Below are 14,470 nucleotides of genomic sequence, written 5' to 3' on the forward strand. Positions count from 1 at the left end.
AGATTGTCTATCGATTTCAATCTTCCATTATAATATTTTTTTTATCCAAAATTTGCGCGAAGCGCAATAAATCCCCCCATTAATTGAATAAAATATGCACGCATAGTTATTTTGCAAATGCAATCTTCCATATTTCCTTGAAATGTTTGAAAAAAAACCGTTGGTCATTCTGTCCAATTTCATTCTCCGCGTAAGTGAAAATTGCCCGGTCCTCCGAGTGTTAATTAGGTACAAAATGAATAAAATAGATTAGGGGAACGAGGCCCAATTCCGATCTTCAAAAGTCCGCGCAGAATGAGATAAAAATGGTATAAAATAAAAAGCAATATTCTTAAATTTGGTACCATTTTAAAGACCATTTAATGCTCTTTTTACTCCCATAACTTACAACACTTATTACCTAGAGTACAGAGATCTAGCTTATCCAGTCGTGCTCCGCAGTATGATTTTTTTCAATTTTTGATTTGAAGACTTTGAGCCAATTAAAGGCGCTTTTAAGCAACTTATCAAATTAACTAATCTTTCTTTTTTAAGATCTTTGAAAACCCTAAACTTCCTCCAAAAATACCTAAAATATTAATTAAAAATTACGAAATAGGAGTATTTATTAGGTTACATATAATTTGTTATAAATAACACATTTATGGCCAGATTCCACGGCTAAATTACCCATAGAAGCTGCATTTGATTAATTCCCAAGAAAAGTGCGGCAGATCATTTTAATCATCGCTCAATTAGTTGTGCGAAAATGTGTCGTTGGGTGGTCGCGATCATTTAATTACGTCGTCGGTGTAAATTGGGCAATGAAAAGGGAGGGAGTTTTCCGCCAGAAATAGACTCGCGAATGGAGATCCTCCCAAGTATATTTGTCGCTCCATATCTAGCCAAGGAGTTCTTTAATTAGCCTCTCAATGCTCTTCTCAATGGGGAACAGCTATTGTAATTGAGCAAAAGTAATAATTATGTAATTCCTGTGATTCGTATAACGTACAAACTTTTGAAATTAATTAATTCTGTACAGATGAAGGTGTGTTGAAGTGCTTTAAATTGTTTCGCGAAGGAAACCGTCTTTTTTAGAAAAAATATAATTTCTCTTTCTTCAAGGCTTTACTTCGGATCTTCAGTGTAAAAATTAATAAATTGAATAAATTGATAATTAAAATAAAAATAATAGAATTTAAATATGTAAAGCAAAGCATGATGGTAACCGCAGAAATCAGAGAAATAGCAAACTGCCAATACCTATCTGAGGGGTACCTATGAGCTCCGCGTTCGTGGTTCAATCCATTGCAATCGGTGCCATCAGCAAAATTTGTTTGAGCACTAAATCACACAATATTGCAATGTGCGAGGCATTGTGTTTAGCGACGCGCTCGCATTTGAGGAGTCCGCCCGCCCCCACACACCATTGGGCGGCGGCAGGTGAGTGTGAGACTTCACAGCCAGTTGTTGCAATTTCTCATCTGTATTTCTCTTTCATTACTATTTACATATACCTCCACCGACAATATGTGCATTTGTGGTCAGACACGAAAGCACTTAATCAAAGGCCTCTGGGAGCTCTGAGCGCGAATTGGACGCGCTGGCAGAGTGCAGGATGGATCTCGCGCTGGAGAGTCTGTGGCGATTGCGAGGAGGTTATCGCGCCCAGTTAATGCTATGATTTTCTCACAATCTTCTCACACTGCCATGCCATGATGCTCAATATGCTGCACCACACAACATACTATGCACAACAACACATAATATGGATGGGCTCTCTCAGCCCACAACAAGACAATATGCATTGGGGGCTCTTGGGCTGTTTCGTTCTTTTTTTCTCGCGCGCATGTGGAGCTCCTCGCATGCTCTCCTTATGCTCGCCACAACAATATTGGATTAATAATAACAAGGCGAAAAAATCATGCGAACAACCCCCCTTTTTTATCGTATTAATATTATATTCGCTGTGATTATGATTATTATTTTTCATTATGATGCTGCGCACGGTTCAGCGAGTGCAAATGGGTGCGAATGAGAGGCTAAAGTGCAAAGTGGTCTGCTCTCCTGCTCTGCACTGCATACATATATGTACATATGTAGTATGAAAATGAAATTGAGCGAAATGTGTTCTTCAGCAATATATTATTGGCTAACGATTGACTTGGGGCTGGGGGCGTGATCAATCGAAATATCTTTAAAACAAAACACATTACACACGATTCGGGTCCAAGGAGTACCTCTAAAGACGACGCTACAGAAGATGCGGCTCGATGGGTGCTCGTGATCACCTCCTGACCGCCCTCCCCACTCTCATTTGGTTCTTCTTCTTATGCCATGAGAGCTCCTCAATTCCAGGAAAGTCCCTCGACGCAAATGAATCTCTTTTTACCTATTCTGGTGGTCGACTTTTTTGTCACCTGAATTACACCCACTCATGGTGAGATCCACCAAAGATTGTGTCTCACATGAAAATCCCTTCAACTTCAAGGGTAACACGCGTGGTCTGTTCGCAAAGTCTCTTAGCTAGTGTAGGAAATTATTCGCTTAGTGAATGAAGAAATCAATTAGGATGAAATAATAAAGAAAATTTATTTAAAATTAAAAAAAATTAGATGTATTTCCTGAGTCAAAAGAATATTTTACTAAAAAGCAAAGAAAGAAAACTTCTGAAAAACCATGAAAAGATAAAAAAAATCACAGCTAATCGAGGGCTAAGTCGGTTCGGGCATTGTAAAAACGGCTAAGTCGGTTCGGATCGGAGCCTATACAAAGTTAGGTAGTTTTACAATGTAGCCCTCTAAATATATTTTAGGAATCAGAAAGATGAATAAAATTATTTTAAAAGCTTAACTGAAGAAGGATCATGATGAGATCGAAAGCTTTGGTCTCGAAAAGAAAAACATTTACAGTGAAAAAAAAATAGAATTTATTTTTTAAATTTTATTCATGTAAAATTCAAATGAAAATGAATTTAAAATAAAAAATAATCCACTTCTTTTAATAAAGTTATTTTTTCTTAGGTTCTAATTGCACAAAATCAATAGAGAATTTCAAATTAAAAAAATCTAATAAAAAATGGAAATAAAAAAAAATGTTTGAAAAAATATCGAAAGTCAATAGACTTCAAAATTTTTATTTTCAAATACGTCATATGCGTTAAAAAATTTCAAATATTCTCCAACAAATATTAGAAATGTTAAATTTTTTAAACGTTTAATGTTGCAAATGTCAAACTTATGAAAAGTCAAACGTTAGAATTGCAGGAAAAACGCCAAAAGCTTCTAAAATTGAATACAACAATCGTTTGTAAGGTTTAATGATTTCATTTTTCATAAATCCCAAACCTTAAATCATTTTTTAATTTAAAATTTTTTAATTAAAAAAATTAAATTAAAAAAAGAGAGCCAGAAAAGACCCCTTTGAAATGATTTCTATCTCTCAAATATGTAGATATCAAAGAAAGCCTGTATGTATAACAAGAATTCCATATTTGAATACGGAATAATCAAATTTCTATTCCAATACCTTTTTTTTGGAGAAAATCATGGAAGAAATCTACTAAAAATCTGCACAATAAATGCACAAAAATGGCAAAATGTAAAATAAAATATAAGTCTATATATGCTGCAATTGCTGATTGCAATTATCCCACTCGTCGATGCAAGTGAATTCTGCGCTCATTTCTCAACACGGGGCATATGCGAATCATATTGAGGAGATCACTCCATCCCGCTCATCCTACTTGGCTTTTGTGCAAATCATACTCACATATAGCCAGAGCGCGAAGCTGGGCAATGGATCTGAACCATATCGTCTCTTTCTCCACTTTAATGGCTATCATTAAAATTTATAACATATACTTTTCGCCCTGATACCGATCGAAATATTCCCAGTTAACTCCTCCTTGTGGTTGCTCCGTGTGGCGAATATCCAGTTTGTGCTGCCACTCGCTAAGTACATCATCAAAATTCGAACTCCATATTTTCCAAAAGAGCTCATCTTCATACATATATGCGGTCTTCTACTTATGTAGGTACCATGCCAAGGGAGCGCGAAGGAGACACCCAAGTAGGGATTTCTTCAACCTAATAAAAAACACTGTCCCTGCAGTTATATGTGCTGTGCGGCATTGAAAACATTGACTTTGTGCAAAAATTCCGCACAGAGGCAGCAAATTCACAAGATTGCATACAAAATATGAGCACAACAACCCAAAAAGTGTGTATGCTGCGAATCTTCTAAATGTTACACCTTCATATCAGGTGATAATTACCACCTTCTCTATTTTGTGTGTTGTTCAGCTTATTCTCCATCATCCAAAGGGGTGTGCTTTTGTGAGCCACACGGGGAGATCCTCCACGTAGATTAGGTCCCTATAATTCACCATCATTGCGCAAGAGAAGGAAAAAAAAGGATGGAGGAGCTTTCTTAAAGGAACGCGAATGATTGAATATACTGTACATGTGTACACATGTATTTCTCGCGAGGAGCTTCATGCAAAAATATTGAAGGAAGAATCTGGTGCTCTCGGCACGATAATGCGCGCTCCTGCAGATGAGAAATGTGATCATAAAGTTAATACAGTTTGTTCACTCTAAAATTGGAATTATCGAAGAGCATCCACGGTGAACTTTTCGAGTTCATTGGAGTCGATTAACAGAATGCTTTATGGTCTGTTTTCAGCGACTTTACAAAAATGAAGAGGAGTTTACACCGCAAAATAACACGCCTTCAATCAAAGATGTTCGATACTGTAGCAAAACTTTTCTTTCTCACCTCTCGTTATATTACATACATGGTGTGTACACAAAATTATGTATATGTAGCTGCAAATGCATATAAATATTGTTCGCACAAAAAGGCTTATTCTTCTGCAATTTTTGATCCGAAAATTAAATAGGGGAAAATGGGAAGAGCTGTGTTAATTTGCATATAATTCATAAAATAAATATTAGAGTTTCTGCCTTAAAATTAAATTTAAATTAAAAAATATAAAAGAAATATAACCGACGTCTTACTTTAAAAACCCTCCACAAAATAATATTAAAATTATGTTTAATTTTTTAAGAGTTTTTCTTTAAATTTGCAATTAAAATTACAGACAGAATGTAATCAATTTTATAGGCAAAATAATTATGATAGTCTTTCAGTTGATGATTTTTGGAAAAAAAAGTAATTTTTAGGACAAAAAATGACACTTTTAAGGTAAATACTTGGAAGGTTTTGCAAAGAATAATTCAAACAATTAATTTTGCAAACTAAGAAAATTAGACAAAGTAAAATTCAAATTTTTTGAGCATCTTCTACACGATAATCCTATAGAAATTCCTTCGTTGCTAAACATGCCCTACTCGCAACATAAATCTTGTGACAAACCAAACTAAGCCGTATACCCCAAACGGAATAAGTCCTCGTTGCCGCAACGAAATAAACTAATTTTTGAAAGTGCTTAAAACTAATAAATTCTCACGCTATCGGTGGGCAATAAATAGTGAATTTTTATAACTGTGCCCAAAATTTATGTGCCTGTGATATTTTTTTAAGCCGACAACCCTGGATGCAATATTCCATTCACATTGCTATGCGATATCAAACCTTTTCCACCCCCTTTCATCCATATTTTTCCACCCAACGCGATTAAAGTTACACCAATTTGAAGGCAATATGAAATGCGAATCACTACGCCAATATATGTACGTATTCTCTACATTATCTATATATTTATGTTAGTATAAGTAAATAAAAGTTGCGTGAAATAAGATGAGATGCCATGCTGTGAGGGGAAAGGATCAAATTACGATGGTGAAGTCGCGCATGCCTCATCAATACGCTACTAAATGCAGCTTCCTGAAGATGAATGTCATTCACGTGCCATTGTTTCCTAGACCTCACGCATCGGCAATCAGATGCTGAATGCTTAAAAAATAATCACTCACTCCACATGGCAGTAAAAAGAATCCACGGAAGAGAGCAAGAGCGATGGTAATTGAACGGGGTGAGGTAGTTTTGATTGGATCTGAATACAGCGGCGAGTGAGGCGGGAAAAAAAGAAGCAAAAATGGGCAGGAAGACTCTTTTTGGGGATCTGATTAAAAACACAAGAGCGACACATTTGTGGTTCCGAATCCACAGCCCGACGCGCGCGCTATGTCTTCCGATGCAGGAGCGAAATCTGATATGATTGGCACAGATTAGCTCGAGAGACGACAGCATAAATTGCGCGTGGGGGAGATTTAATCAGGTAATTGGAAGACATGGCAGAGGTCGCCGAAATGGGTACTTTATGCGTGTCATTTCTGGATGTAATGGATTTATTTTCCCGCTCGCTGCTACCATTTTTATTGTTCCACTGGCATTCGCCGTACCCCGCTTCTGGGCTTTGCCATTTTCTCGCAAAAACTCATTTTCTCCCTCGGTCCATGCCATCCGCACTCGCTCCACCAAATGTGCTCCCGCACATTGATTGTAGTCGCGCCAATTTTACGGCATGGAAAATTATATTTTCTTCCAGCTTTTCTTTTTCCCCGACGAGTTGTTGGCCCCTCGGTGATGTGTCCCGCAATTGCACTTCGCGCCAAATTTGTGATAAGCTTAAAAGCACCTTGATCTGTGATACAATTTCTCACTCAACTTTCTGTGCATACTTTCTGTGATAGCTCTTTCTGTGATGATTCGCCACCAAAATATCGCACGTTGTAAATAATTAATTCACTGTATTTGTCTTGTAATTGTACATAAATTCACAACTCCAAATTGTATATATTTAGCTTTAAGTTTTATTCACTTGTAAATACTATTTATTCTAACTCAATTGTACATAATATTTTATTCAAATTCAATTTTATTTCAATTGTACATAAACTTATTTAATTCTCCCGTCACCAATAATTTATTCTCCCCAAAGTCCAAATAATAGCCAAATAATTTTCTGTGATAAACTCAACCGACTGTGATAATTGATTGCCAAAGACTGACTCTCTAAGAGTACTTTTTCTTGTGCATTGCCAAAATTTCATTTGATAATAATTCCGCTCTTGCGGTTTTGCTTGCACGCGCATCATTTGTGATCGCGATGATCCCTCTTTGGAGCCTAAGCGGCGACATCCTCCGCGGGAAATTGCTCATCTTCAATGGGCAATTTGACAACCTTTGTAATCGGCCTCTTGAATGTCCCTTTCGATGTCCTCACCAGGACCACCCGTACACGATTATCCTTTCCTGGGAATATTTCCATGACTACTCCCAGCAGCCAACCTGGAGATGGCAGATGATCGGCGTACAACAACACTACATCTTCAACCTGTAGATTGACACATTCCTTACTCCATTTCGTCCTGACTTGCAAAGTTGTCAGGTACTCCTCCTTCCATCTCTTCGAAAAATCCTGCTGCAATTTCTGACACAATTGCCATCTGCTCACTCTGTTGCTCGACAGATGCTCAAGCGTGGGATCTGGCAGCTGGGCCGCTCCTTCTAAGCCCAAAAAATGCCCCGGCGTGAGATACGTTAGATCGGGCATATCGGAACTTGTGGGCAGCTGAACTAACGGCCGACTGTTCAGAACACTCTCGATTTGCGTCAGTACGGTAGTCATCTCCTCAAAATTCAACGGCGTCGCTCCCACGATCCTTTTGAGATGATACTTGCAGGACTTGACTCCCGCCTCCCATAAACCTCCATGGTGTGGCGCTCTTGGAGGCTGAAAACGCCACTGGATTCCTTTTCCGGACATGAAATTTCCAACATCGTCGGTGTACTCCGTTGAAGCGAGTAATTCCTTCAATTCTCTGTCTGCCCCGACGAATGTCTTGGCATTGTCCGAATAAATGTACTTTGGTGCTCCACGTCTGCTAGTGAATCGACGGAGCGCGGCGATGAATGCATTTGTGGTCAAAGAACTCACCAATTCAAGGTGTATCGCCTTTGTTGACATGCACACTAACACCAGAATGTATGCTTTGGTGGTTGTGCCCTTGCGAATTCCCGTCTTCAGGAGCACTGGCCCCGCAAAGTCCATGCCTGTAGCGGTGAATGCAGCTAATTTTGATGCTCTATGCTCAGGCAAATCGCCCATAAGTTGTTCCTGAACGCGAGGCTTAACTTTGAAACACCTGACACAATGGTAAACAACATGTCTTGTCAACCTTCGGCCATCTATCGGCCAAAATCGCTGCCTGAGAGACGATAACAGTGCTTGCGGTCCGGCGTGAAGCATAGTAAGGTGAAAGTGGCGAGCAATAAGCAAGTGACAACCGACCTTTGGGCAAGATTATCGGGTGCTGCACATCATAAGATTCACAAGAATTGCTCAAACGACCTCCTACACGTAAAATGCCTTCACTGTCGATGAATGGACGCAATCGCCGAATAAATTTGAAGTGTGAAGTATGATCCAGGCTGCCGTTCCTCACAGCTGTCAGAATTGCGGCGAAATGTTGCTCTTGTTCCCGTTTGACGAGAAAAGTTTCCGCTTGCTGTAATTCATCTACCGTAAGTGGTCCTGTAATCATGTTTTCTTGCGTGCTTCGAGTGACTCTGCCCTTACGCACTTTGAAAATGTTTTTAGCCCGGATAACCCAAGCCAATACCCGCTGCATACGAGTAAATGTGCTGATGCGCATGTGAAGGATTGAGTGGAGAGAATCATTGGTGTCGTGCGCTGGTGACATTGCATTTGTGGAGGTCAACGCAACGGCAGGCTTCCTCCCCATTGAGAAAGTTTTGGGATCGAATGCTGCTGGCCAATGATCACTACCCTGTACGAGCCATTCGGGCCCTGACCACCATAAAGTGTTTGTGACAGCCTGGGAAGCCAAACATCCTCGTGAAAGCGGGTCTGCGGGGTTGTCAGCTGATGCGACATGGCGCCATTCTTCTGCTTTTGTCAACTTCAGAATGTCCCGGACTCTGTTTCTGACGAATATCTCTCTTTTCTCCGACGGTGTGTGAATTTGGTACAGAACCACTGCTGCATCCGTCCAATAGAAACATTGAGTAACACCCAACGCTTCAGAGACACTCGACATCAACTCCGCTGCCATCTTGGCTGCACATAATTCTGCCTTGGGAATGGTGATGGCAGGATCCTCGGTCTCCTTGTCCTTCAATGGCACAACTTTGGATTTTGAGGTGAGGAGCCTGGATGACTTGTGTCCATTAGCATCCTCGGATACATAAAAGATGACGGCTCCATACGCTACGGAGCTGGCGTCAGCGAATGCATGCAATTCCACATGTGTAGGGGAAGCAATGCTGGAAATCCACCTGGGGATTCGTAGTGACTCAATGGAAGGTAGGTCCTTGATGAACGTTGACCATTTATGCTGTAAGTCGCTTGGTACTGGAGTATCCCAATCTACTTTCAGAAGCCATACCTCCTGCATCATGAGCTTGGCATGTGAGATGATAGGCCCTATCAGTCCGATAGGATCGTAGATCTTTGCGATGGCTGACAACATCTGCCTCTTGGTGACATTCTCCGTGGGAATGCTATCCGACAAGTTGAATTGGAAAGTGTCTGAAGTGCTATTCCAAATCAATCCCAAAGTCTTCACGGTGTCATCGGCAAGGTCATGTGACTGACTATCTCCATTGTCGTCTGTTTCCGATGGGCAGTTTGACTTGAACTTGGCCAACTGAAACTGTGCTCTGCCTAGGAGCTGAATGAGTTCTTCTCTCAACAACATGAGATCAGATATGCTTGGTAATGACACAAGGCAGTCGTCGACATAAAAGCACTCCCGGATTGCCTTGGCTGCGAGCGGAAACAGATGTCCCTCCTCCTCTGCGAGCTGGATGAGTGTTCGCGTCGCTAAGAATGGCGAAGAGGCAAGCCCAAAACAAACTGTGCGGAAGCGAAAGTGTCGGATGTCGCCTGTCTTGTGGTCTCTCCACATGAATCGTACGTAATCTCGATGTTCTGGACACATGAGTATTTGAAGATACATCTTGACCACATCACATGTGAGAGCGAATTGATGAATTCTGAATCTCCATAGAATCTCAACGAGAGGAGGCTGAACCACGGGACCTATTCGGAGACAGTGATTGAGACTACGTCCTGTTTGAGAGATTGCACTCCCATTGAAAACTATTCGGAGCTTCGTGCTGATTGCATGCAATTTGACTACCGCATGGTGAGGTAGATAATAAGATGGCCGGTCTAACTCACAAGCTGGAACCTCCTCGATGATGTTCAAGCTGAGGTACTCGTGGATGACCTTTGTGTATTCTGCCTTGAGATCACTATTCCTGTCCAATCGTCGCTCCAATTGCAGAAACTGGTGAGTAGCCGAACTTCTATTGTTCCCCAATTCTTTGATTTCTTCTGTGAATGGCAAGGTAACCATGTATCGACCATCTTCTGTACGTGTAGTGGTAGATTGGAAGATCTTCTCAGCCTCATCTTGCTCACTGATTTTCTCCTGGCGCTTCGGTACTTCCTCAACCTTCCAGAACTTCTGCATGGTGGCCTCCATACTAGCCATTGATGTAGCCACATTGCACTGCCCTATGGACTTGGAATTCACAGTTGGTTTGTTGAAATGTGGTCCTACGACCAGCCATCCGAACACGCTATCTTTCAAGAGTGGAGCATTGGGGCCAAGAGTGATGGTTTGGTCTTTGAGGAAATGCCAGAAGAATTCTCCTCCAATGAGCATGTCAACTGGCTGATTGCGATGCCAGTCTGGATCAGCCAATTGGATTGAATCAGGGATTGTGAACGACTCTCGATCTATGAAACAATTGGGCAGATTCCCTGTGATTTTCTTGACAACCGCACAACCAATTTCTGAGACATCTTGGTTCAACCGAAGCCTGACATCAGTCCTGTGCTTGGAAATCTGAGTCACTGACCCTATGCCTTTGATGATGAACTCCGCGGGATTCAGCTTGAGTCGAAGCCTCTGCACCAAATGGGTCGTGATGAAATTGAACTGTGAGCCAGCATCAAGTAGCACACGACAGGAGTGCTCGTTGTTGTCATCATCCAGCAGCTTGACTTGAGCAGTGGCTAATAAAACGTGTAGCGAGCTGTCTCCCATAACATTGGCACAACAAACTGTTCCTGTGGAGCTGTCTACTCCCGTGGATTGCGAACCAGAAGGTAAGGGGGAACCAAATGCTTCATGCAACAGGGTATTGTGTTTTTGATTGCACTGTTTGCATAATGAGTACGAACAATCGGTTGTAGCATGTGTGTCAGATAGGCAATTCTGGCACATTTTGAGGGATTGGGTGATCTCTAGTCTTTTCGAGGCAGTTTGAGAGAGAAAATCTCGGCATCTGAACAATTTGTGATTGGGTTTCTTGCAAAATGGGCACACTTTTTGACTTGATTGAGATTGGGCGGTATAGCAAGAACCTCGAGATTTCTCATTTTTGGGCTTTGGCTTTTGATTTGAATTTTGATTGGACTTTGGTATTGGGGGAGAACATAATTCAAGTGACTTACATCGTTTGTGCAGGAACGCCTCGAACTGCTGCCATGTGGGGATGTCATCATTGATTTCTCTGGACCACAACACTTGTGACTCGGCATCTAGCTTCTCTCTGATGATGTGAATCAACCAGGGATCCCTCTGTGTGACCTTCAGGGCCTCCATGGCCTGAAGAATGGATGCTGATGTGGTGAATAGCTTCCGAAGACCACTTGCTGACGGCTGTGCTACCGCTGATTGCTTTAAGAACGTCTCAATGTGAGAATTGACGATCTTGTGGTTGTCATCGTAGCGATCCTGAACCATCTTCCATGCCACTGAGTAATTCTCATCCGAAATGCCGAAATGAGCGATGGTCAAAGATGCCTCTCCTTGCAGAGCGAGCTTCAAATAATGCATCTTCTGGGCACCAGTCAAATGCGTATTGTTGTGCACAATGGAAGTGAACAAATCCTGGAAGGATTTCCACTCCGAATAAACCCCACTGAATGTGGGAACCTTCAAGGGCTCCAATTTTGCCACTCCCGAAGCTCCCATAGGCTGTTGAAACGTCATGCTATGCTGCATAGAGTTGCTGAGCACAGTCTCCATGTCCTCACGATGAGTCTGCATAACTGCCTTGAATTGAGTCTGAACAAGCTGCATAACCTGCTGAAGTGCATCGGATGTGTTGGGCAGTGCAGTCACTGGCGGATTGCACAACTCATTCCGTCTAGCATGGAGCTTGGTGATCTCAAAATGGACCATGTTGCAATCCTCAACGAAGGTGGCCATGTCTTGCATCTCCTTCTCCTTCAAGTCTGGAGGAGCCTCTGCAATGATCTGGGTTTGGATGTCCGAGAACTTGGCTTCAATTTGATCAACTTCCTCTAGCAGCTTGGTGAGATCAGCTCCTGCGGTGGGTTGCTTCAGCTCATCGAAGTTCATCATGTACTTCTCGATGGCACGTTTCACCTTAGTGAGCTGCCCCTTGTAGTTTGCGCGGGATGCTGTCTTGGCCGGCATGATGCTTCTTGGGAGGGCAAAGGGCACAGCGATAGACTAACTGGTAGAGCGTAGGTAAGTGGACTGTATTGTGGTAGTCGCTAGCCCAGTAGGAGTTGAAGATCTCGATGTATCAAACGATCGATGGATCAAATGCTCGAAGGGTCAAAATGGTGGCGCTCACCTGTAGATATGTGTGATAAATGTTAATTATTTAATGTTCTGTGTTGTCCTTGTGTACGTCTTTGATTGTTCTTCGTACCTGTGAATTGTATTGTGATAAATTTGTGTTAATTGTCGGCTGTGGTGCATGCGTGGGGTGAATGTGGTGTGAATGTGGTGTGAATGTGCGTACCTGTGAATTATATTTGTCATAAATTAATTGTCCTAGAGCCTTCCGGCTTGCTAAGGAGCAAAATGGTGGCGCTCACCTGTAGATATGTGTGATAAATGTTAATTATTTAATGTTCTGTGTTGTCCTTGTGTACGTCTTTGATTGTTCTTCGTACCTGTGAATTGTATTGTGATAAATTTGTGTTAATTGTGGCTGTGGTGCATGCGTGGGGTGAATGTGGTGTGAATGTGGTTTGAATGTGCGTACCTGTGAATTATATTTGTTATAAATTAATTGTCCTAGAGCCTTCCGGCTTGCTAAGGAGCAAAAAATTTCGACAGGTACGGCTGGAGTTGTTGGCCCCTCGGTGATGGATCCCGCAATCTGCTTCGCGCCAAATTCTGTGATAAGCTTACAAAGCACCTTCTCACTGTGATGAACTTTCTGTGATATTTTTATGCACTCAACTTTCTGTGATATCTTTCTGTGATGATTCGCCACCAAAATATCGCACTTTGTATATAATTAATTCACTGTATTTGTCTTGTAATTGTACATAAATTCACAACTCCAAATTGTATATAATTTAGCTTAAGTTTTATTCACTTGTAAATACTATTTATTCTAACTCAATTGTACATAATATTTTATTTAAATCTCCCGTCACCAATAATTTATTCTCCCCAAAGTCCAAATAATAGCCAAATAATTTTCTGTGATAAAATTCGACCGACTGTGATAACTGACTGCCAAAGACTGACTCTCTAAGAGTACTTTTTCTTGTGCATTGCCAAAATTTCATTTGATAATAATTCCCGCTCTTGCGGTTTTGCTTGCACGCGCATCATTTGTGATCGCGATGATCCCTCTTTGGAGCCTAAGCGGCGACAGAAATCTTAAAATGAAAATCTTCAATTTTCTCATTCTCCTTCACTTTTTTGCATGTTGTACGTTACGTTGTATCATACAGGGTCTGCCGTGAAAATTGTATATACATAATATTAGTAGATGTTAACAGGAGCATAAAATGTATAAATAAAGTAAAGTGTATATGGGATATTTAAGTAAGCTATCTAGATAATAATAGAGATAAAATATAAGTATGGTACTTATTTATTTTAATAGGAAAGATTAATTTAAATCTAAAGCATGATTGTGTTGTATATGTAAGAAAATGAGATGTTTTCTTAATCTTTAATAAATATTTTCTTTTTTTGGGATCCACTAGCATGTTAAGAATATTTTTGTGATTAAGATGAAGTGAAAGTTCTTATTAGCCTTATCATCAATCTTTAGAAAATTAAATTTGTCTTTGTGTTTGAGGTTCTTCTTTATAAAAAAAAGTCAATCATAACGCGTCCAGTTATTAGAGTTGGTATACCACAACGCGGATTGGTCAGTCTATGCGTTGTAATTTAATTTGTAAGTAGGATTAGTAGGCAAAGTTGATTTTTTTTTATGAAATTCATCAATTCGAAAGACAAAAATGGTTATATCTCAAGTTCTACAAGACCTACAAAAATTTCGAGACTAGTTCTGGAAAGGTATTGAAATAAGCTATAATCTGACATATATTTCAATAATTTTCAAGGTCACCTCCAGAACACAAAATGGCGGATTTTTGTTCAACAAAAACAGTTTTTTGCACTTTTCGTTCTGAAGGAATGGTCCTAGAGGTTTTTGATGTTCCAAAAAGTTGTAGAGTTTTGCAAAACCTTTAATTTGATAC

At 40.6% G+C, this 14,470-nt stretch overlaps 2 protein-coding genes across 2 annotated transcripts; both read right to left on the minus strand.

Moving 5' to 3' along the window:
• Positions 1-7,072: 7,072 nt before the first annotated feature.
• On the minus strand, positions 7,073-8,056 carry LOC129786955 (uncharacterized). Its single transcript, XM_055822221.1, has one exon. It carries the CDS (start codon positions 8,054-8,056, stop codon positions 7,073-7,075), a length of 984 nt encoding a protein of 327 aa, XP_055678196.1.
• A 22-nt stretch (positions 8,057-8,078) lies between these two features.
• LOC129786957 (uncharacterized) lies at positions 8,079-13,616 on the minus strand. The gene is made up of 3 exons (XM_055822222.1): positions 12,917-13,616; positions 12,763-12,838; positions 8,079-12,591 (listed from the first exon to the last, which is right to left on the minus strand). Exon 3 carries the CDS (start codon positions 12,426-12,428, stop codon positions 8,079-8,081), a length of 4,350 nt encoding a protein of 1,449 aa, XP_055678197.1. The 5' UTR covers positions 12,429-12,591; positions 12,763-12,838; positions 12,917-13,616.
• Positions 13,617-14,470: the final 854 nt, after the last annotated feature.

This window comes from Lutzomyia longipalpis, chromosome 1 (genome assembly GCF_024334085.1).
Source record: "Lutzomyia longipalpis isolate SR_M1_2022 chromosome 1, ASM2433408v1".
Taxonomy (NCBI): Eukaryota; Metazoa; Arthropoda; class Insecta; order Diptera; family Psychodidae; genus Lutzomyia; species Lutzomyia longipalpis.

What these genes read in the sequence shown, in the direction of transcription:
- LOC129786955 (XM_055822221.1), bottom strand. Translation starts at nt 8,056, where the DNA reads ATGGGCGATTTGCCTGAGCATAGAGCATCAAAATTAGCTGCATTCACC.
- LOC129786957 (XM_055822222.1), bottom strand. Translation starts at nt 12,428, where the DNA reads ATGCCGGCCAAGACAGCATCCCGCGCAAACTACAAGGGGCAGCTCACT.